General features: G+C 50.9%; 8 protein-coding genes across 8 annotated transcripts; 5 read left to right on the top strand and 3 right to left on the bottom strand.

The window, feature by feature from the left end:
* Nucleotides 1-589: 589 nt before the first annotated feature.
* On the top strand, nt 590-3,117 carry COCCADRAFT_86299 (glycoside hydrolase family 3 protein; the record flags this gene model as incomplete). The annotated part of the gene is made up of 5 exons (XM_007710422.1): nt 590-713; nt 765-1,234; nt 1,294-1,466; nt 1,530-1,599; nt 1,651-3,117. 5 exons carry the CDS (start codon nt 590-592, stop codon nt 3,115-3,117), a joined length of 2,304 nt encoding a protein of 767 aa, XP_007708612.1.
* Nucleotides 3,118-5,325: 2,208 nt separating this feature from the next.
* On the top strand, nt 5,326-5,526 carry COCCADRAFT_86444 (uncharacterized protein; the record flags this gene model as incomplete). Its single annotated transcript, XM_007710421.1, has 1 exon — nt 5,326-5,526. One exon carries the CDS (start codon nt 5,326-5,328, stop codon nt 5,524-5,526), a length of 201 nt encoding a protein of 66 aa, XP_007708611.1.
* Nucleotides 5,527-11,250: 5,724 nt separating this feature from the next.
* Nucleotides 11,251-12,021, bottom strand: COCCADRAFT_86398 (uncharacterized protein; the record flags this gene model as incomplete). Its single annotated transcript, XM_007710420.1, has 1 exon — nt 11,251-12,021. One exon carries the CDS (start codon nt 12,019-12,021, stop codon nt 11,251-11,253), a length of 771 nt encoding a protein of 256 aa, XP_007708610.1.
* A 1,370-nt stretch (nt 12,022-13,391) lies between these two features.
* On the top strand, nt 13,392-13,646 carry COCCADRAFT_86468 (uncharacterized protein; the record flags this gene model as incomplete). Its single annotated transcript, XM_007710419.1, has 1 exon — nt 13,392-13,646. The coding sequence occupies one exon, from the start codon at nt 13,392-13,394 to the stop codon at nt 13,644-13,646; it is 255 nt and encodes an 84-aa protein (XP_007708609.1).
* A 1,527-nt stretch (nt 13,647-15,173) lies between these two features.
* Nucleotides 15,174-15,407, top strand: COCCADRAFT_86328 (uncharacterized protein; the record flags this gene model as incomplete). The annotated part of the gene is made up of 1 exon (XM_007710418.1): nt 15,174-15,407. One exon carries the CDS (start codon nt 15,174-15,176, stop codon nt 15,405-15,407), a length of 234 nt encoding a protein of 77 aa, XP_007708608.1.
* Nucleotides 15,408-16,511: 1,104 nt separating this feature from the next.
* Nucleotides 16,512-18,965, top strand: COCCADRAFT_23255 (uncharacterized protein; the record flags this gene model as incomplete). The annotated part of the gene is made up of 3 exons (XM_007710351.1): nt 16,512-16,547; nt 16,622-18,618; nt 18,716-18,965. 3 exons carry the CDS (start codon nt 16,512-16,514, stop codon nt 18,963-18,965), a joined length of 2,283 nt encoding a protein of 760 aa, XP_007708541.1.
* A 475-nt stretch (nt 18,966-19,440) lies between these two features.
* On the bottom strand, nt 19,441-21,045 carry COCCADRAFT_33634 (uncharacterized protein; the record flags this gene model as incomplete). The annotated part of the gene is made up of 1 exon (XM_007710370.1): nt 19,441-21,045. The coding sequence occupies one exon, from the start codon at nt 21,043-21,045 to the stop codon at nt 19,441-19,443; it is 1,605 nt and encodes a 534-aa protein (XP_007708560.1).
* Nucleotides 21,046-21,303: 258 nt separating this feature from the next.
* Nucleotides 21,304-23,029, bottom strand: COCCADRAFT_1948 (uncharacterized protein; the record flags this gene model as incomplete). The annotated part of the gene is made up of 4 exons (XM_007710334.1): nt 21,304-21,974; nt 22,028-22,496; nt 22,546-22,745; nt 22,804-23,029. The coding sequence occupies 4 exons, from the start codon at nt 23,027-23,029 to the stop codon at nt 21,304-21,306; spliced, it is 1,566 nt and encodes a 521-aa protein (XP_007708524.1).
* Nucleotides 23,030-23,071: the final 42 nt, after the last annotated feature.

The following is a 23,071-nucleotide window of genomic DNA, read 5'->3' as shown; positions in this document are numbered from 1 at the left end:
GGGGGGGGTGGGAGGAGGGTTCGTTGGAATTTGTATGGAAGTATCTGAAACATATGCTTAGCATGGCTTCTTTTTTATGTTTGAATCTTTGTAGAATGGATATTACAATATTTTCAGTCTCTCGTGAAGCTGCATGTGGAGGCAATGTACATACTAGTTTGTACGTAGTAGTTGGCACCACAAGCTATCCCGATCCCCACCGTGCATTCCCCCCCCCATTCTCCGCTTTTTGCCCCGACAAAAACAGCATCCGTTTTCCCCTCCAACCTGTTTGCCCGCCCTTGTTATTTTTTTGCTCATGTCTCCACCGGACAACCTGCCTGCCAAGGTAACAAATGCGGAGAAAGAGAGAACTAGGGATTTTGAGCCTGTCCAATGGCTATTTGGGAGGAATGGGCTCTCGTCACGAGGGTCCGGGTAACTACGTCGTGTTTTTCCCCAGATATGACATCAGTAATAGGGCCAGAAGAGGAGAAGAATTGTAGGTCAACAGTTTTTCTGGAATGGGTATTTAAGGTGGGCGGTGGAATGCTGTAGGCATGATTTCTTGACCAGCGCTCAGAACGGATTTTCGATAGAGTCTGCAAATATGAGGTTCGCTGACGCTTTGGCTTTGGCCATTGCTTTGTTCCCGGGTCTCTCGGTCGCCCAAGGATATACCAATGAATCTGAAGTCCCGTTATATGGGTTGTCGCCGCCTGTTTATCCTAGTCGTGAGTATATTTGTGTTTTTCGGTGTAGGGAGAAATGCTGACAGTGTGCAGCCCAGGGCAATGGTTCGACATCCGAAGCTTGGGCCGCAGCATACGCTCGTGCAAGAGCCGTTGTAGCGCAATTGACGCAGGAAGAACAATCAAACTTGACTCACGGCGTCACGGGACGATGTGTAGGACAGACGGGCGCAGTGCCTCGTCTTGACATTCCTGAACTATGCTTTGCTGATGCTCCGGCTGGTATTCGCGGTCAAGAGTTTGTGTCAGCGTTCCCTGCCGGCATTCATCTTGGAGCGACGTTCGACAAAGGGCTCATGCTGCGGTATGGCCAAGCTTTAGGTCGAGAATTCAAGGGAAAGGGTATTCACATTGCGCTGGGCCCTTTTATTGGGCCTATAGGACGTGTTGTAAGAGGTGGAAGGAACTGGGAGGGTCTGGGTGCCGATCCGTATCTTAATGGTGTTGGGGGCGGTCTGCTCACCAGAGGCACCCAAGAAGCAGGTGTCATGGCGACTCCAAAGGTAAGAAGGTTCCAAAAAAATGGAAATATTGAAAACGGAAGACTAATTTTCTTGGTTAGCATTGGATTGCTCAAGAACAGGAGTACAGACGTAGACCTGGAAGCGAAGGCGAGGCCGTTTCGTCAAACGTTGACGACCGCACGCTACATGAGTTGTATGCCTGGCCCTTCATGAATGCTCTCCGCGAAGGTGCTGTTTCCGTGATGTGCTCTTACCAGAGGATCAACAACTCGTAAGTGGAGTTCATCTTGTATCCTGTAGGGAAAAGCCACTAACTCTATATACCCGCATTCAGATATGGCTGCCAAAACTCAGCCCTGCTGAACGGAGTATTGAAAACTCAATTGGGATTCGAAGGTTTCGTGGTATGTCCGATCCAGGCACAATTTGAAAATAACATGCTTATATGTATTTAGGTCTCCGATTGGGATGCACAACATGCGGGTGTTGCATCAGCAAATGCTGGACTTGACGTAGTCATGCCCGTGGCCAAGTTCTGGGGCAAGAATCTTACCGACGCCGTGAACAACGGATCAGTTACTGCTGAAAGGTTCAATGATATGAACACTCGACTACTGGCAGCGTACTACTATCTCAACCAGGATGAGGCCGATTTCGACACCCAAGTATACCCATACAATGTGAAGCACGAGATTGTAGACGTAACAGAGGACCATGGCTCTTTGATCAGGGAAATTGGGGCTGTAGGTACCGTTCTTGTGAAGAACGTAAACAACACCCTTCCCCTGATTAATCCCCGCTTCTTGAACATCTACGGCTACGACGCAGAGGTAAAGGCCTCGCCCTGGAACAACCCCTCACGTTTCGGCGGCGGCTACGAAGAAAACTTTGGCTGGAACACGTTGAACGGCACGTTGATAACAGCAGGCGGCTCGGGTTCCAGCACACCCCAATACGTGATCAGCCCATTCAAAGCGCTGCAAGACCGGTTGATCAAGAACCGCGGAACACTTCGTTGGGATTTCTGGGGCGTGAACCCGACTGTTTACGCAAACGCCGAAGCATGCCTTGTGTTCATCAACGCATACGCATCTGAGAGCTTTGACCGGACATCTCTCACCGACGAATTCAGCGACCAGCTCGTTAACAACGTGGCCACAAACTGCTCTAACACCATTGTCGTTATCCACTCGGCCGGCGTCCGCACTGTCGACGCATGGTACGACCACCCCAACGTCACTGCCATCCTATATGCTGGTGTCCCGGGTCAAGAAAGCGGAAACGCAATCGCCGATGTACTCCTTGGTGATGTGAATCCCAGTGGCCGGTTGCCATACACTGTCGCTCGCTCCGAATCTGACTACGGCGCTTTGCTCAACTCGACTTTCGATCCTTCCATCCCGGCCTTTTTGCAGTCAAACTTTACAGAAGGGTTGTATATCGACTACCGCGACTTCAACAAGCGCAACGTCACACCACTGTACGAATTCGGCTTTGGACTATCTTACACTACCTTTTCTTACAGCGATTTGTCGATTGAGTCGGTAGTGCCAGAGACTTCGCTCTCGCGCTTCCCTTCTCCCTCGGTGCCGATCGTGCAGGGCGGCCATCCAGAGCTATGGGACGTGCTGTATCATGTCAGTGTCAATGTCACTAACACGGGTAAAGTAGCCGGTCATGAGGTACCGCAATTGTATCTTGGTGTTCCGAATGCACCGCAGAAGCAACTGAGGGGTTTTGAACGTGTGGGCTTGTTGGGGCCAGGTGAGAGCGCTATCGTAAATTTCGAGCTTCAGAGACGTGATTTGAGTATTTGGAATGTAGAGGCGCAGACGTGGGAGTTGCAGAGAGGACGATATGGAGTGTGGGTTGGCGCGAGTAGTCGTGACGTAAGGCAGGAGGGGGAGATTGTTGTACAGTGAACATAACTTATAATGGAAGGAGACAAGTACAACCAGAATAACTTTGCAGTCACCCGACGAGGCTCGAATTTTTTTATAGCGTGACTCCGTGTGCTTCAAATGGTAATATGGTATTGTCCGTATTGTACGGTCAATACTAGAGAGCACTTGCACAGCTTTCTACATATCATGACAGTACTGTTCGAAGTAACTCACTATTTGAACAGCCATTACTTCCATATCGTGTTTCTTAATCTAGAGGGTATTAATCACCATGCTGTGTTTTAATGCTAAGAGTGTCGAATTACGATCTGCAAGACCTAAGATAATAGCGGAGGCACTGAACTATTTCTAAGCATCTTAGCGCCACGCGTATAGTATCACCAGTATTAATTAAGATTAAGTAACGAACACGAATAATTACACAGTTTCTCATCGTATCCTGAAGGTGCAGGAGGAGCCATTTTTTACATTCACTGCATGTTCCTTATGTGGTAGCACTCTACAGAGAAAGCATCATAACTGGCACTATCAGGTCTCGCGATTTCTGAACCATCTAGTCCTAGGAAAAAAGGAGAAGTAATTCTTCAAGTTAGACTCATAAGTCTTTTTCTTTTGCTTTAGTAAGGCAAGAATTTCTTAGCAGCCTTAGCCAAAAGATATCAGGGTCACTGGGCCACCCGGGCTTGCGTGTACGCACTTGGTCTTGAGATGAGATCGATATGAGCTACCGATATAGGGCCTATTCAGTTCTCCGTTTCCCGCCTCTATTCGGTTGCCCTTTTAACTTAGATCTTTCACAAGGAGTGTTGGTTAGTCTCGTAACTGGGCATACCGAGATTGGGAAAGAAAAAGGACGAGAATGTTCAGTCAGAGATCCGTTTCATGACCTTATTTATTTATATGATAGTTATACAACAAGCTATATTTTGGTGGAAAGTGGAAAGCGGTACACTAAAATTACATTAGATAGACTTCTTTTTAACAGCATTCTACTAAGAAACCGGAGTGCAGCCTAGTGGTGGTTAGAAGCAGGGCGTTTTACTGAACATGACGCTGTTTCCAGCTCTTTTTTTTAAGAAGGAGCTGGAATTGGGTGGCAGACGAAAAACGCAGCTGGACCGAACAGGCCCATGGTTGCTTATCTTATATATTGTTCTAGGCGCTGCTATAGGCGGCCCGAAGAGGCACCACACCGGGCCGAGCAAACGCAATAGGGGTCTACTTAGAAACGGAGACTAGTATAACAAAAGTGTAATCTATACCGAGAACCCCTTCAAAAAAACTGCTAACAGGGTGGTCTACAGTTCTACCGCAGTATCGCCGTAGTAGCACCCTAGTATAGGTAAAGCTCTCTCTCTCCCTATTCATCACCCTTTTTGATTCAAATCTTGTATAAGTAGTGTAGTATTATAGGAGAGATGAAGATAATCAACGCCGGATTTTCTCTATTTAGCTAGGAACATGTCGGGCCGATAGACGTAGCGCTCGGAATTACCTTTGAAAGCGCCCTGTATATTATTTCATGTATCTTTACAATCGTCTGTCTTGGTTGTGTACCAGAACAGCCGCTTAGCGCTAATGCTGCCGGCCCAAAGGAAATTCGACGTGCTAGTTCGTAGTAGGATTGATTATAGGAGGCGGCGTAATGCTAAGACTTGTGTAATTACAATAGTATGTTCTTGAGATTGGCGAACAAATCCAAGAGTCGCTATGGTTGTATATCACCGGAACCCCTGACGACTGATGCTGCTAGGTCAGTCAAGAGGCAAGGCGGAACCAAAGAAGGCGGATAGGCGACTCCCGCGTTACTTGACAGTAAGGCCTGTATGACCTCCGTACGCTTGTGAGATGGAATAACCCGCCGCACTACTACTCTATCTGATCACCAGTAAATCAGCTCTTGAGGGCTGGTGCTAAGAGGTGGACGGGCGGGTTTAGCATTCCGTATTGCTTACTTGGCTAAGTAGGTACCAAGGCCACTTCTCAAGGGCTATCCTGGAAGACCGAAAAACAACCACACTGAACCGCGAGACCATATCGATCTACAATGAGAGAGCAAAAGTTAAATCTATAGTACGTACCAAAAGCTCAAAGATATATAAACAGCCATTCTCCCGCTGTAGTATCATCATCACAAACAACAAAAAATCACACTCTTTTACAATACTTCTATACCTTTCACTAATCGTCTGTACGATTACACCCTCTGTCAACCCAAACGCAAGCATGCAGTTCCGCTCCATCATCCTCGCTGCCACCGGCCTTCTCTCTGTTGCCTACGCTGCCCCAGCTTCCGGTAGCGTCGTTGCTGAAAACCCGATCTTCACTCGCCAGTGCGCCGCAAATGGCGTGTGCTCAACCGACGTCAATGGATGCACGAACCTTCGATGCTGCTCTGGCGTGAAGCAGGTAAGAAAATATATTTAGTGCTCTCGTTTCCCAACATTCTAGCAATATCCAAAAACGAGGATTCAGAGAGAAACAAACTAACGACTGGATGTATAGGGTCAAGGAAATGGCGTCTGCTGCTGTGTTTAGTTTGCTTGAATAAATAGCGGGTATTTGATGAAACTGGAACAGGGAGGGGTGTCAGAAGTTTACCGGGGACTTGGTGCCGAAGAACCTCCCTTCATCTTTTTTTCTTGTTTTTCGAGAACGCCGTGGATGGTGTATTCGATATTAGAGAAGCGAAACAAGAAGATTTTCAGTATTGCAGTGTATTTTGACAAGAAGTACTGTGATTTCGACATTATGTTTACAACCCGTGAACGGCGCCGAAGAGGTGTGCATATTCGATCATACATTGCTATCTACCCGCTCCTATAATTACCAGCTAGACTATTCGCTCTACTTGAATCATGTTACAACTGCTGACTGTTTCGCTGAGCCTCACTGACTCAATTGACCTATTTACTGTTTCTTTCTACCACTACAACCACTAACTGCTGTATTTATTAGGAACAGTAAGTGATAATTACTCTCCATTACTTAACTGAGTCTAACTAAAAAAGGAGGTTCTCAACATTGTAACATAGCTCTGATAGTCACACGGCACTCAAGGGAGATTGAGGATTCGGCTGTATATCACTCTGGCTACCCATTTATCTAGCTGTCCCAATTACCCCTTTACTGCAATCACCACTACTCCATTTGATCTTGCTGCTCGAGCTACCTTACTTATCTCCCGTAGCGAGAAAGAAACGTCAACATCAATCACCTAACATCGCCCAACCACTACTTAAAAATGGAAATTCCCCGCCATCTCGGTCGACATTTAGTGTCAAAAGAGGTGTTTTTTGGAGTCAGTCATCTTGTACATGTCTTTACGAAACGTTATCCAGACTCATCAAGCTATGTGAATCAACCTAACCGTATCATCTTACTAGAGAGAGAAAAGAAACAAATCCCAATATGTAACATGACAGTACATCCCCTTTCCCCCAACACAACACATCAACCAAGTCCCTATACTTACTCCACTTATCCCTTACCTTGTCTCATATCTCCTACATCACCAATACTTCCCTATGACCTCTCTACATTGTCATGTAGCCGGTCTTCGCACTCAAACAAAAAGCAATTCACACCCACATACCTATCAACCTCCTTTCTTTTTAATCCAATGGTACAAAATCGTCCTATAAAAACACTCACGCACACCGACTCCACAACAGCCCACAGCTACACCGTCACTTCCACATCTACACCCCCTTTTTCTCTTTTCGATTACAGCCCCTAGAAGAAAAAAAGTGAGTATGCGACTCACCGGAACACTACAAGCGGTGTGTGTCCCTCCCAGCCCAACACAATTTTTTTCCTCAGCTCGATCCAGCAGTGTGGCATCATGAGATGTCATGCATGCAATCGACTAGCTCCATCCCTCTTTCCTTTTCCTTTTCCGCTGTGCAGAGAAAAAAATCCAATCAGCCGGGAGAGAGAGAGGGGTGAGTGGACACAAGGATCATGTAACTGTGATTATTCTTCGGGTACTAAGAAATATGCGCCCCACTGACAACACATGTTGATGAGCTGCAATATTCATGTACATTTAGCCACGGCACAAAATATTCATGTTTCATGTGTGCACATGCATGCTATAGTGTAGAAGGAGGGGGGGGGGAATGTCGAGACCCGAGGTCCAATACCTCGAATATTCCGAACCTCAAGCGAGAGATCAATAATGTGTTACGCCCGAGGTTGAACTACCCTTGTATACCCGAATCTCAAGCGAGCACGCAAGGAAGGCAGGATACGGAAAAACCATGGCTCTAGCTTTTTCAGCCTCAGCCCCAGCCGTTAATCCGTCTAGTCCCCTCAAAAAATCAATCACAGAAAAAGGTGGTGTGACATTCCCGCACCCAAGAACAAGCAAACCCTTGCGCCAAACGGCCTTCTAGCCATCACAACCCTAATCTTTTAGTCTCCCGGGCGGCGCCTTGGAAAACTTTTCCATCATTCAAAAAAATGCAAAAAGGAAAAAATTCCGGGCACAATCGGCGAAAGCAAAAAATGATTCGCCATCTAGCCATTACTCGCGCTTTTTCCATTGAAGAGATCAAACCAGGGATCAAGGCACATCCACTATTTGAGCGGGAATGCCATGCATTAGCGTCCATCAGGTTTTAAAAAACTTGGATTTTTTTTCTTTGCACTAGCATTTGGAGATGGTGGGCTACTGCTACCCGCAAGCTAAGTTCGGAACGGCTTCAGGGCGAGTATGTGTACGCTTCGTACGAACAAGTGACAGGGTTGGGCTAACGAAAAAAAAATTCATCTGCAAAGAAAAGGCACACGTGAACAGCAGGAGCAAACCTCGGTTGGGCTCTGCACACGCACGCGCGGGTCGGGCCAGCGTGCTCTAAACCCAAACCCAAACCCAAACCCACAATCACAATCACGAGAAAGAAAAAACCCAGGTCAATGAAGTTCTTCGGCAAAAACGACTGTCAGGTCTAGCCTCGGACCATATCGTAATCCACGGAAAAGCCAGAGTAATCACACTTCCACTCGGATAAACCTCCCCCCACCCCCACCCATCCCAGCACGTGACATCACCAACCCATCCCACCTTCCAGCCTTACCCGCAAAAAGCCGTTGGAAGCATCGGATCTCTCGGAGGTGTTCGCCCGAAGACCCCCCCCAAACCTCTACCTCTGCCTCCCACTCTCCAGCAAACAAGCACAAGACGAGAAAGATCGACCCCATGACGTCCCCCCCAAACAAGGAAAAGCCGTCGATCACACCATCTATGCAACGTCTCTTTCCCTTCCTCTAGTGGCGACAAGACCACCCCCCCCCCCCCCAAAAAAAAAAGTTCCGAGGAAACCGAGGCGAGATATAAAGTAGTAGTGTCATCGACCCTGCATTCTTTCCACATGCCGCATGTTGCATACAACGTATGAGCAAAGCGTGATGCATAGTGTCAGACGTCAAATAGGGTCGTGCTTATCAAGACGACAAAAATGTAATGTGTGCAAGGGGCGAGACCGCACCACCCCCCAGTCCCCCTAGTCCCCTGTGATGAGATGATGGACGGACGAAAAGGGCGGAGGTAAGATACGTGCAGAAGAAACAACGCGGATATAGCAAGGTAAAAGAAGAAGATGTGTCAAGGAAGCTGTGAAACATTACCGCAGTACATGTCCATGTGGTGAGATACGGAAATACGGGCTATACGCGAAGCAAATGCATGTCTTCCGCAGATAAGTGTTTTGTTATCACCGGAGTGGACTTAATTTTTTTTCTTGTGTGTCTCTCTTTTTACTTACTCCGGGCTAAAATCCGGGCGCGCACAAGCGAGATCGGGACAAACCCCACTCCACACCGTTCGGGGGGGGGAGCAGATGATCTACATACATACATACCACGCGCTTACGGTAATCTTCACAAGAAAAAGGTCTGACAAAGGCCATCTCAAGCCACACATTAGTCAACCCTGGTTTCCCAAGTCGGACGTGGGCAGTTGTGCCGAGAGCGTGATAAGACTGTTCCCTCTCTGGTTCTACTATCATGGCTAGCCAAGTCAGCACGAGTATACTTAGTAAGGTTGACGCGTATAAGATGAGTAGCGGCGTTTAAGGGAGGCCATGGCATGGAGAAGGAGAGAGAGAGGGGGGGGGGCAAGCGTGTCTTGGTGTTGATATTGAATCGCTTGGTTGAGCACTGCCCACGAGGGCATGGGACAAAGGCGATGGCTGAGGTAATGGTCAGATTTGGGGCTGCCTGAGGTGCAGAGCATTGCCTTGTTTGGTACGCCAGGGCACACCCTAATTGGTAGTGTATCTTCTCCGCGTGGAGAAGAAAGGGGGCTCTTTTTTTGATGCTGCTGATGAGGAGTAGAGTCGAGACCGCCGCACGCGAGACAGTGCCAACTCACACTGAGTAGTGAATAGGGGTGGGCAAATGACAAGGAGAGCGTCAAAGGCTGTTTGTGGACATGGAGTCAGGGGGGGGGGCGCGTCTTCGCTTCACTTGAGCCCTGCATTATGCTGCTGGGCATAGCGAGATTGGCGCGCATTTGGCCAGGTGTTCATTCTACTCTATTTGAGCCGTGGGTGAGGCAGTAGTAAGTATGTGTGTAAGGGGGTGGATGTAGGTACGTAGCATGGCATGCGTAGCTTGATTGCGCTGGCTCATAGGCTACACCGCTGCACATAGACACACGCACACAGCGCTATAGGCGCCGAAACGCCATGTTGAAACCTGCTTTGACCGCGCAACGCGCACCGCCCTGTTTTGATCTCATTGACTGCTCTGCCTCGCGTTTGACGCCCATGCCACGTTGTTGTTTCGCGACATGTGTCGCATACAAGAACGGAGCGGGTACCGCTGTGGAGAGCGCGGGGAAGATGAGAAGAAAAAAGGGCGGCCTCGATCAGCGCTGAAACTTGTGCGGCCTCGACCATTTGTTTTCGTGTTTCCCATTGTAGTAATTCCCGGACAAAGGTGGGGGGGGGGATCGAAGGCCTATTAGATGAAGGTGCAAATGAATGATGGCATATGTTTGCGATACGGATCATCGCGCCCCAGGAGTTCCGCTCCGCCTCTTTCCCACCCCCTCTGGCCCGTGTTTCGCCCGATCGGATCATCCAGACTGCCGACCCTCCTGCATCGAGACGAGCGATCGAGGTCCGACCGGAACACTCAAGAGTCCGAAGCCCCTAGCACCATCATCCCACGCCCTACCATTATAGTACTCAGGACGGTTACGCCCGTATGCCTCGCGAAAGAACCATGCCTTGGGGGGGAGGGACCTGGCCGAATTAATCCGACGAACGGCGGCGTGCGCTATTGGACATGCTAGTATATTCGCTCGAGGCAGATGTTCCGCGTCACCTGGCCATTGAATGCAGACACGCGGGTCCGCTTGCAGTGAGTCAATGTATTGTAAAATATGCGAGGACACGAGTGTGGGTGTGGGTGTGGGTAATCTTCTACTTGTGCCCACAAACATTATTGCTGCCTGGGGTTGCGCGCACTCTCACCGGAAAAGGCTTTTTTTTCTATTAGGCAGGCGTTACGAGGCAAGAACAGTGGCATTTCAGCCATATGTACGAGGCAGAGGCGTGTATCCACATTCATCCACCGCCTACGGGACTATGCGCAGACACAAGGGGCCAGGGTCTGCCGCACTGGCCAAAAGTCGGTCAACTCAAAACTTTGCACCGCTGGCCCCAGTGCGACAGTTTTTCTAGCCTCGCATGTCAAACAAAGCGTATGAATGAGGTGGTGTGATTAGCGTGCATGGCGCAGAGATAGCAGACCCGTCACCTGATGCATGTGTGCAGATCATTTTTTAGAGTAGTACGACGAGTGATCTTTGATTCATGTTCTAGCTAAGGGCGGGAGTCTCGACCAATCTGCTTGGGAGATGTCAAACCGCCGGTACCAAAATGTCCCAAAATGTCCCTCCTCCCATTGTACCAAATGCTCCAGAGTAGAGTAGTAGCTTCATGATGTCCTTGTTGACACTTCTCACCGCCCTGCGGTCCATGCCAATATACCCACAAATAAACAAACAAAGACATGTCAATAAGAAAAAACAAAGGATATCATGCCAAACACAATGCCACGCTATGCTGTAAAAATGACTCGCTCGCTAAAAAATGCTGGATCGGAAATCATGAGGTCGGAACATGTCCATGTGTTGGCCTAATAACTTGAGATGAGCGGAGAGCTGGTGTCCATGAACAGTGGCTGGTCGTGTTCCAGGTATTGTGGCTTTGGCTTGGTGTCGTAGAAGGTTGTTGTGAGCATGCCCTCCTTGTCTGAGAAGTTGAGGGTTGATTGTGGTGGCGATGTTGGTGGTGACTCGTCGTCCGACTCCTCTTCGAATGTGAGCTCGGGTGGTGATTGCGATTGCGAGGGTACACGGGTGAGGGCGAGTTCAGAGTGGTCCTCCATGTCGTCGTAGAAGTCGTCGTCGTCCTCCGAGTCGTCTTCGTCAACCTCCATTGTGCTGATTTGTACTGGTGCGGATGCGATGCGACGGGGCATGGGGATCATATCAAAGTCGTCGTCATTGTCGGAGTCGGAGTCGGAAACGGAGGAGTCGTCGTCTTCGTCGTCGTCAAGTTCCTCGGCAATGCTGTCGGCCCACTGGATGTGTCGGGGCTCCTCAGCCTTGGAGGCCTTGGCCATGGTCTGGTTGAACCACTGCTCTTGCTGGCGTTCGGCGTCTTGGAGTTCGATCATGAGGCTGTCGAGGAGGTTTGCGTGTCCGACGAGCAGGCGGAGGTTGTGGTCGGCCCTGCATGCCTCCTTGCCGAGCTTGGAGCGAGCAGAGGCAGCAATGTAGTAGGTCTGGGTGAGAGACATCTTTTGCTTCTTGGCTGGTGGTGCGGCGACGAAGTGGGAGCGGGTGGTCTCGGCCGTGAAAGGCTCAAAGGAAGTTTGGATGCGGAGGTGAGATGAGGAAGGCATGGCTGGTTAAGTTGTAGGCACAAAGTATAAGAAGAGCTAAAAAATGTGAGTCAGTTTGGTTGTGACTGGATAGTGGCCAGGGTATGACGAACCCGTTGTGCAGTAGCCGTGTTGGGGGAAGGTGATGCGAGGCTGGGATATGGATGCAGTGTGTCGATGTTGATGTGGATGGTTACTCGAGGTGATGTCAAGACTATATGGTACTGTGGTTTGGTGGAGCTGGTAGTGGAGGGCCAAAAGCAGCAGAAGGCGGGCGGGCGTGTTTCTTATGTTTCCCTGGCGCATGGAGGACGAGCATGATGAATAACGGGCGGGCGGGGGCTATTGGCGTGTTTCCACCGCTCTTGGCCGAGCAGTGCTCAGCGCAAGGACGGATGCGGTGAGCTAGCAGAGGATGATTCACACTGCGCGACAGGGGTCTTAGTGTGGCTTACGATACCCTGCCCGTCTCCGTCGGACGTAAAGACTTTCGCCCGTCACTACGCGGAGCCCGAGCAGTGCGTATTCGTAGTCGATGCACGTCGTCGTCGACATGGACATGGATGGACATGGACCTGGCTAAACGCCGTCGTCCAAGGTTTCTTTACTCCGTCGGCGTTTACTCACCACCACTCGAGGCATCCATTGCATCATCTATTCGTCCGCCCTGTTTGGCTGCCTGTCATCTGTCTGCCTGCCAGCTTTTTCTTTTTGCTTTTGGCGTTTTCGCGTTCGCCTCGCACTGCGCACCTTGGGCAGACCCTGCTGCCATTGTTTGGGGGGAGGGGGCGGGCTCCTTGTGCGCTGTCCGGCTAGAGGATGCCTTGGGCGAGATGGAGCCCTGCCAGGCTGCCTGCTGGCTGTGGTTCCAGGATGCGCTGTCGTAAGGCTAAGCCACGGGCCTCTCCACAGGCTGAGCGGTCAGCCCTTCATCTGTGGCTGTCGCGACGCGGCCCCCATCACTGTCTTGCTTGCGGGGCCTCTTACACCCTTCATTCGACTGCTAGTAGACGGTTGGGCGTTGCAAGGCTGCTCGGGCCCGAGTCTACTACTGGCGCCGGTCCTGGTATTACTCTCACGCTGCCGACTGCTATCCTAAAGTTTCTCGTACTGCCTCCACCATGTAGTGTACACGTTCATCTCAGCCAATCTCGGCGGGCCAGCCACACCGGCGACTGGCTGCCCTTGGCTCGCCTATCCGGCACGGTTGGTGCGGAAAAGCACTGCTCGGCCGACGAGTATGACAGAGGCAGAGAACCTTGGTAACCTCAGTGCCTAGCTGCCTAGGTACTCGGGGTTCCGGTTACCCATTCAACTTTCGTCCGTACTCTATACGCATGCCCATACAGTGCTCACGCTCAGTAGCTACCAGAAGCCACGATGCACGTCACATGCACTCATCGGCCACTCACTTGCACTCTTTTACACGCATCCCCGCCTCTGACAGTCTCATTACGACACGGTCCAGGCTCATCGCACAATCATCCTCAATGGCACATCTAAAACCCCGATTACAAACACTGCTGCCCGCGTCTCGCTGTAGGGCGCGCGGGATTGGTGGAGACGTCGGCTTTGTCATGTGTGCTGAAAAATGCCATCTGACAAAGCCGCTAATTAGCAAGCCTTGCATGAACATGAACCGCTAGACTCCCAAACACATTACTGTTCCTCATACTCGATTGCAAATCTTGAAATTGCGTGCTTCCATCCCACGTCACTTGCCCTCTCCACACGTCGGGCGCACTGCGACAGGAGACTGCGACTCCGTCCTCGCCGCCGGCTGGGCATCGACTCGTAACAAGAGGCTGCTACACTACTACACCGTGTCGTGCCAGAGCCAGAGCCAGAGTCAGATCCAGGGACCGACCAGGGACTCGGTGGCCGTGCGCTTTCAACACCTTGTCCCCGCTCCGCCCTTTCCACTGCACTGGCGCACCACTTCATGGACGAACGATCCTAAACGAGCCAAGCCCAACAACCCATGGGCCCCTCCGCATGTCGCTACCCATACCTTTTCCGACGCAGCGCATCAGTGCTGCCTACGCCCACGACACGTATCCGCTATCCACTTCATCGCTGTGTTCGTCGTACCCTAGACAAAACTATGCGATTGCCGAGTCGATGGCTGTCTGCACTAAGTATGCACACTGCGGCACCGTAGCAACGCAACGCTGCGCTGCCATACCACGCCGTGTCAGGTCGACACAAGATGAGTCGACCGGTTGCCAGATGCGGCATGGAGCCCAGCCCCGCGCGACTAAGCCACCACAGCTCGACGACGACTCCAATACCGCATCAATATATTACTTTAAAGCATCTATTTTCGCGACTGCCTACATACTTACACGGCACGCCTACTCATCCTTCAGCGGAACCGAGGGCATTCGCGTATACGTCCTGCTCAGCCCCCTCCGCATGCGACGTATTGACATACGCCTTTTCCGCGTCAATCTTCTCAATCACACTACTGTTTTTGGCAGGCGCTCAGATCACAGCCTTCGTATAGCCGGTGGCTGGGAAACGGCAAGCCACGCTTCCATGCTTCCGCTTCCAGTAATCTTCTCGAAGGCCCACTGCTTCCATCACCACTGACTAGCCCACCCACAACCATGCACCGTACCTTTCGACTGCGTCACACTGCATGCTTCAATGCCTTCTTCCTTCATGGATTACCCATTATTCCTTCTATGCATATTGCTGACATTCCTATCCTACGCGATTCTTCACCACGTCGTGCTTAACCCCTGTTGATTTCTGAGCGACCAGCCGACAATCTCCATGCATCACTAAGCACCAATCGTCTCACCATTGGCTCCCAACATTGACACATGAATTCTCTGTTCAACGCTAATCACCTGTATCATACCATAGGGGAATCGTACGAGAAACTCGTGCAGTCTGAAGCTTAACAAACCCCACAACGCAAACACTCGCAGCGGCATGTCGTCACACTGCGCAAGCGCTTTCAAATGCATTGCCAATGCTTATTCAAGGTGAAGAAAAATACGGTATTGGGACCTCAACTGCCATGCCATTTGCTGGTTGTGCGCAGAGTCCTTGTATTGCGTACGCCTTTGACGTATTTGCTATGGAGGGTCTAGACTACGACATGATAAGCACTCAATCGCGATCGACCCAAACTTGTGGGATCTGTCATTCCTGTCAACGATGTCATGGAAGCGACGAAAAGCAATCCAGTTCTAGACCTCATGCCCAGGGCCTGGCAATTTGCTTTTATTGATCTACAGTTGTACCGACAAGAAAAGTCTCGGGGTAACCGAATGAGACAAAGAAGACGAAACCCCAAGATTCGTCACAAGAGCAGTCACAAGGCACTCTACCAGGAAAGCAGTATATCATCTGACTATGCTTGGAAAGAGGATACTGTCTCAAAGATCGACTGGTAGTCGCGCACACTAGACTCATCCCTACCCCAGAATCGCAAAATCAGGAACGCTAATAATCTGTTTCCGAGCGGTTCATGGCTCGTGTTTGGAAGCCCTTACTGCCTTGTTTCGACACATCATCTTGCTTGGGCCCCCAGGACAATTCAGTTTCCCTTCGACCGTTTCACGCCCGTAATCTCTCTGGATTATGCCTGCAATTCGGCATAATAGAAAACCAGGGGGTTGATTCAGGCATTGACGATCATGACAATCAAGGGTGGCCCGAAACTAATTCTCTTCTTCTTGACCAGGTTGCCGACTAGTGAAGAAATACAAATCAAGTCGCTTAGACGTATTCAAGAGTGAGGCTGTTGAGAAGTCAAGTTTGGCGAGACTCCTGAACATGACAGGAGCCCGGGATGTGCCTGACGCTAAAATCTATCATCATCCCAACCTACACCTCAGGGAAATGCCTGTCACGAATCTTGCAACTAGTAGTGATCATCACGCTATTTACCGCTCGTTGGGCCGCGACACTTCAAACTGGTTTGTACCCTGCGGAACGTGCCGATAAACATATGTGGAGGAGCCCATTACCAACCCCCCTGAAGGGGTTCAACCCAGTGGTTGAACCCACATTGTACGTGCTCTCGGTATGGCCACGATGATTCTGCAAAATATGCCCAACTGGGCTTCCAGCAGATCAACTTGTCCCACTATGAGTCGTTAGTGGCTGGTGTTTGGGTTGATGATATCTGTGTTGACGCTGTTTGGGTTGCAATGGCGAGCAGATACGCGCCGAACCTGGTAAATTGAATAACAGCATGTTTGGAACATCTTGTTCAAAGCGACATGCAAGCACTGGTCAACAAAGGATGTGCAGCAAATGACGTAGCTGTGTCCTCCAAGTCAACATAGGAGATGCAATGTAAACAATGGAAAATACCCCACGTGGCGCGGGCGTCGCGCGTTGCTACGCATGGTTAGCGCGAAACCCTTGATCACAACAAACATTGCATGTGTGTGTATCAACACCAGCCCTATCGCACCTGTATACCACAGTATTCGCCTACTAAGTTGTCAAGAGATCGGTAGTCGCAAAACAATTGAATTTTCATACTAATCATGGCCGATCCGGGTATGTTCTCGGCGCGCCGCCAGGTAAGTTTATGATGTGGCCCCCTCTTGTCGCATCTTCCTTCTTCCGCCCTCGACGTCTCTAACACGACACGCAGACTTTGGGCCCCGTCAACAACAACGTATCCGCCATTCCTATGCCAGCTTCCGCCATGAAGCGCCAGAGCTCCGTACATAATATGCAACCTAATCAGTTCCCTCCGAACCATGCGCGATCGCAGAGCGGGAGTAGAATGTCCCTCGCGCCTGGTCGACCCAGTCAACAACTCTTTCAACGCTCCTCTTCCGGTACAAATCTCGCCGAAGGCTTCCAGTCAGTACACCGCAACTCGACTAGTAATTTCGCAGCAAGCAGCGCGCGCAAGAGTTTCGCACCAGGCGCTTCCATCTTCCAAACACCAGCATCCTCCTCAGGCCCTACCTTTGAACAAAGCGCACAACGGAGAAGCAGTGTATTCAAATCGCGGACATCACATGCACCTGGTCAATCAGGCATCAAGCAATCCTTCTTCCAGACGGCACCTTTGCCGTCGGTTCCTCCTGCGGATCCACGACGACTCAAGGATCCAAGCACGCGCTCGCATATGGCACAGGAACTGATGGAGTACCTGACACACAACAACTTCGAGATGGAGTCCAAACATGTGCTCTCAAACAAAGCCATGACTTCGCCGACCCAGAAGGACTTTAACTGCATGTTCCAATGGCTGTACAACCGCATCGACCCAAGCTACCGCTTCCAGAAGTCGATCGATCAAGAAGTGCCTGTGTTGCTCAAGCAAATGCGGTACCCTTTTGAAAAGTCCATTATGAAGTCACAAATTGCAGCTGTTGGCGGTAACAACTGGTACACGTTTCTGGGACTGCTTCATTGGATGATGCAACTCGCACGCCTTATGCAGGCATACGAGGCTGGTACATACGATGATGCGTGCTTCGAGGCAGGTTTCGATGTTTCTGGAGACCGCATCATCTTCGACTTCCTGTCAGATGCTTACAGCACCTGGTTATCAGCGGATGACGATGATGATGACGAAGAGGCACAAAAGAAGCACATGGAGCCTCACATTAGGACAATGGCCGCCAAGTTTGACGCGGCAAACGCTCAGCACCTCGAACAAGTCAACCTTCTAGAGGCCGAGCACAAGTACTTGCAGGATCAAATAGAGGAGCTAGGAAAGTCTGGTCCACGGATACAGAAGCTCGAGGAGCAAATCCGAATCTTGGAGGAGGACCGTGTCAAGTTTGAAAACTACAACAACTCAATGGAATCCAAGGTCAAGAAGTACACTGATCGATGCTCTTTCTTGGAGAAGTCGATTGAAGAGATTGAGGCTGAGCTGGAGGCATCAGAGAAGGAGCAGCAAGAGCTTCAAGCCATCATTGACGGCCGAGGCATGACCATCGCGGACATTGACCGCATGGCCAACGAACGGGACCGCCTTGACTCTTCTCTTCAGGCGACATCAGCACGCCTCGAAGAGTCCAAGAAGCGTGTTGCTGAAAAGGAGATTGCTGCCTCACGAAAGCTCGACGAGCTTGAACAGACTATTGAGCGCTACAACAACCTTGGCTATCAAATCGGCGTCATCCCCTCAACAGCCGTCAACGCAAAGGGCCAAGATTACGAACTCGTCCTTACCATAACGGACGCACCCAACTTTTCCGGCTCCCAAATGGGCGGCTCATCACAAGACGCCTCCGACCGTCTCCTTCACGACTCCGGGACAGGATACTCCCCCGCCCACCTCCTGAACCTCGATCTCCGCGGCACCGTAAAAGCCAACATCCTCTCTCTCCGCAAGGAAATCGCCGAGCGCCGCAACCAAGCGCTTGAAGCCGACATGAACAACCACGACCTCCTGGACAAGATCAAAGAAGCTATGGACGACAAGCAAGCCGAAGTCGAAGCCCTAGGCCACCGTGTCGCGCAAGCAGAAGAAGAGCTAGAGAAGCTACGTGAAATCACCAACACGCAAAAGAGCCAGTCCGACGCTCAGATTGAGCGCATGGAGAAGGAATTAGGTCGTATGCGTAGCGGACTTGGTGAATCAGTTCAGTTAATGGTTCAGCGCGAAATGGCCGTTAATATCGAGTATGTTCTTTCCCCATCCACCCTTCTCCCCGCGCCCCCCCCCCCAAACCATCCTCTATCCCATTAAACCAGGACAAAACTAACAAGTGTGACTTAGATACGAACAACTCCAACTCCGCGCCAACGCCCTCCGCGAGGAACTTCACACAGAAATCGAGCGCATGCTCGATGACATTGTGCGCTTCAAGCTGCACGTGCAAAAATCGCTAGAAGAGTACGAGCAGTTTATCGCTGATGAAGTTGAGCGATCCTGTGAAGAACAGGACCTCCTCGCTGCGCAGGATGACGATGATGCCGAGGGTATCGAGAAGGAGGAAGAAGAAGATGAGGAAATGGAGGATGCATAGATATTGATGCGTTTTTTTTTCTTTCTCTTTCGGCTGAGCCGAGTTTGGGTGTTTTATGGTGGGGCTTAATGCGGGTGGGTTCTTACGACTTCACGAAAACCGGGAGTTTCCCTTGTTTACTTTTTGGGGGTGTTGTTGGTTGGCGCATAATCTGAGGGAACTTGGGTTTTTTCCCCCCTCCCTTCACCTTCTTGAGATACCTTACCCCCCCTTTTTTTGTTTCTTGGGTTTTCCATCTATATCCGTTTCTGATTGAAATCCTATTTGCATATTTCAAGAATTTCCATGATTTGAATTTTCTTCTATATTCATTCTAAAATCTCGTTTCCAAAAGCTGAGCTGTGGGGGTATCTAAACTATCTACATCTCTCTCTCTTTCATCTATCCACACATCCACATCTCACTCTCTCTTACTCTCACCAAAAAAAAAATCCAAAATCTCAGAAAAATGCCGAAACGTACTTTCCAAACCATCTCACCCCCCCATCAACCCCCTCCCACTTGTCAACATAAGATTACTCAACAACTCGACCTGACTTTTCAACCCCGCCATTTCAATCGTCTTTTCTTTGACTTCTTTGGTCTTGTCTGCGAGTAAACGGCGTAACTCTGCGTTTTCACGGCGTAGGCGTAGGACTTGGAGTGTTGTTGCTGGGGGGTCTGGGGAAGGCGAAGGAGGGGGTAAAGGGGGTAATGAAGGAGGTGGAAGAGGTGGTGGTGGAGTGTTGACGAGGGAGGGGTCGATTCTGGAGTCTTTTCGTACGGGGGAGGGGGGTTTAGTGGAAGGAGGATGAGAATGAGGAGGAGGGGAAAAGGCGGCGGGAGGTGGTTGGATGTGTGGCTGTGGGTGGGATTGTTCTGGTGGGATTGCAGGATCGATGCCGTTGGAAAGAGTAATAGTAGTAGGAAGAGCATGGTCCTGAGCTTCGTCGTTTGAACTGTCACAGCCGTCGCCGAGTTGCTGGCCTGCTGCTTTGCGAGCACGCTTGATTTGTGCGCGGATGTTGTAGACGTCGCGCTTGAGAATGTGAATACCGGGGAGTCTGCGTTGGAGGACGTCGACGGTTCTTCCTACGCCGCGATCACGGCCTTGGTTCGGTTTACCCTTGCGGAGCATCTCTTGTTCAACGATTTTCCAGACTAGACCTCCACGTTCCAGACTATGTGTGGCCGGCTCTAGGGTTGGTGATGGGGGTTGTGCGTAGTCGTCTCCTCCTTCGCCTTCTGCTTCCACATCCTCCAGAGTATCGTTTGTGCCAGGGAGCCGCCGTTTAGCAAGTTCCTCTTTTGCTGTTACACCTCCAACGCCAATGCGCCCTCCAACAAGACCCCAGGTCCTCTTCCGTTGTACCGCCCACCCCGCGCTGTCTCGACCAGGATGATTATGTTGCGCCTCGCCAACACGCAACAGCCACGTCCCATCCTCCAGCTTCTTTCCCTCGATCCACATCTTACAGCCCGTCTTGTAGCTGACTCTATTTTTTCTGACCCGCGTCTCGGCAGTCAACTTGTGCGTGTTCTTGGGTTGGCCATAGCAGACACAGGCGAGCTTGATACGAGAGCGGTTCTTGGCTGTTGTATTGATACTGAGGGCATAGCCATGCTGGGAGGCATGTGACTGGGCGTATTCGTGGAGAGCCTGCCATGAGGCGTGTACCGAGTCCTGAGGAGGCAGCATATCGAAATACTGTTGACTGGGCGCGTCATTATGAGCAGCGAGCAGCGCTGGAGTCTGCGGGAGGCCCGCATATGGCGCTTCTGGTGCCGGGCTAGCATTCGTACAAGCATCATGGGGGCGCGGGGAAGAACGATGACGCTTCTGTCGCTTGTTGGGCGTGTCGTCATCAGGCGCGTAGCAGTCTCCCCGGCGCGGGTGACCGTCGACGCTCATCTGCGACGGTTGCGCATTGATGGAGGCCTCGTCGTCGTAGTACCCGGCCATATTGACGAGGTGGGCGGCGACATGATGGCGCGAGGGCGCAAAGCCATGGTAGGGCAGCGGTGGGGTGGCAGGGCCGATGGCGTGGTTGTACGTGGGGGATTCGTCCCAGGTGTGACGCTGGCCGAAGATGGCCGTCATGCTGCGTCGACAACTATCGCCCTCTGTTCTGCTGCGCTCTAGGTCCGGCCGCGGCCACAGGCTTCGAGGGCGGTTCAACATGGTTTGCGTACATGGCAGGTTCGATGTAAATTGCTTGCCATGTGTGCATTGGGTCATATTAGAACCGTGCCTCCAAGTAGTATACAGCATTTCCCCTTCTGGTACATTGTCGTTGGGGCAGCAAGCCCATTGGTCAACTATTACGACAGCCATTACAAAGGCAAAGAAACCGCCTCCTCACTCTCGCACCGTTACATCCACCCACATATCCTTGATGTCCCACAGTCCAAGCGAGTTGAACGTCTTCCACGGCTGCAGTGGATACGTCAAAGCCAGATCAAAGTTCCTCAACAGCTCAAACACAACCTTGTGTATCTCAATCAACGCAACATTCCGCCCCAAGCACACCCACCGACCATAGCCAAAGATCATATCGTTAGTCTTGGTCATCTTGGCCAAACGCTCCTCACCTACCTCATCTGTAGCATCAACGAGCCATCGTTCGGGCCGGAATATGGCGCAATCTTCCCCATAAAGCGCTCGGTTGTTGCGGTGCATTGTCAGGGCTGAGTATCCGATCAAAGTGCCACCCGGGATGAAGTATTCTTTCCCGTTGATAACAGCGACATCCCCCTCATCAGGGGCAATTTTTGAAAAGATGTTAGCAACAGGAGGCTGCATCCGCATCCCCTCTCGGACCACAGCACCCAGGTATGGCAGGCGGCGCGCTTGTGCATCCGAAACGATACCTGGAGAAACTGGGGCTTTGCCACTCTGGACTGCTGCGTCAATCTCGACCTGTAGCTTTGCATATACTCGGGGGTGTTTCATAAGATAAAGCAAAATGATTCGGATAGCCGCGGCCGTGGTGTCAGAGCCAGCAAGGATCTGTTCAAACACCTCTTGGACTAAAACAATCAGCCCACTATCCGCCAACGCCTAGACTAGTACCATCACTTACAGAGCTCGTCTCCTGTGAGGCCGTGGCGGACAAAGGACGCAAACATGTCCGACTTTTCCTCGGTTGACTTTGAGCTTCTGGAAACAATAATTTTGCGTGCCTGGGCCATCATGTGGCCAAACCCAGTGGTATCCTTCTCAGAAGGACTAATGGCAGGCCCAATAATAGGCTTGTCCTTTAGCCAGGCTATTCCCATGGCAAATGCTGTGTTACCAATTTTCAGGCCTTCCTCACTTGACTTGATGTAGTTTTTAACATCACTGTCGGCTTTCAGGTCTCCAAATGGTTCTCCCAGGCTGACATGGCTGATGACATCCAACGTAAAGAAGGGAATCTTCTCCGCCAAATCCATGTGGACCGACGGGGCCTTTGAAGCCGCAGGGGATGCATATTTGCGCACCAAGTCTATGAGTTCCTTGATATGCTGGTCAATTGAAGGCTCCAATGTCGGGTTCTCCTTGCCAGAGTACTGCGATGCGTTAGCGATGAAGCCACCAACAAGTCAATAATTCACTCACGCCGGCAAGCATCTTTTTCCGACGCGCGTCGTGCCGGTCATTGTCGCATTCGGTAAAGACATTGTCTTTGCCCGTCTCGAAGCGGGCGGCATGATAATACCACGGGGATCGCCTATACGGGGAGCGCACGGCGTTGATGCGCATCCAGAAGTCTGGGTCAGAAGTGATGAGGTGGTTGGGTGCGATTCTCGCAATCGATCCTATATCGAACAGAGTTAGGACTTGTCCGGTGCCAGATCCGATGCGATTGATGCATACCGAATTTTTCACATACTTGGCCGTAGTACCTAGGGGATTCGCCGCCGATTACAGCTCTGGAATGCCACAGCCAAGAGAAACCCGTTGTCCTGGGACCGGCGAAATGTCTCAGACGCAAGTACTGGCGGATGCGGCCAATGACGAAAAGAAACCCCAGGACGAATACGATGGCCTGCAGGCGCAGTGAGACATTATCAAGCAAAGAACCCTCGGCAGCGTTGTCCATGGCCAGCTAGGAGTGGAGATGGCAGGCAAGGATGTGCTCGTT

Source organism: Bipolaris zeicola, assembly GCF_000523435.1.
Source record: "Bipolaris zeicola 26-R-13 unplaced genomic scaffold scaffold_17, whole genome shotgun sequence".
Lineage (NCBI taxonomy): Eukaryota > Fungi > Ascomycota > Dothideomycetes > Pleosporales > Pleosporaceae > Bipolaris > Bipolaris zeicola.
Note: the sequence above shows the minus strand (reverse complement) of the source record. Positions and strands in the feature narration are given on the sequence as shown.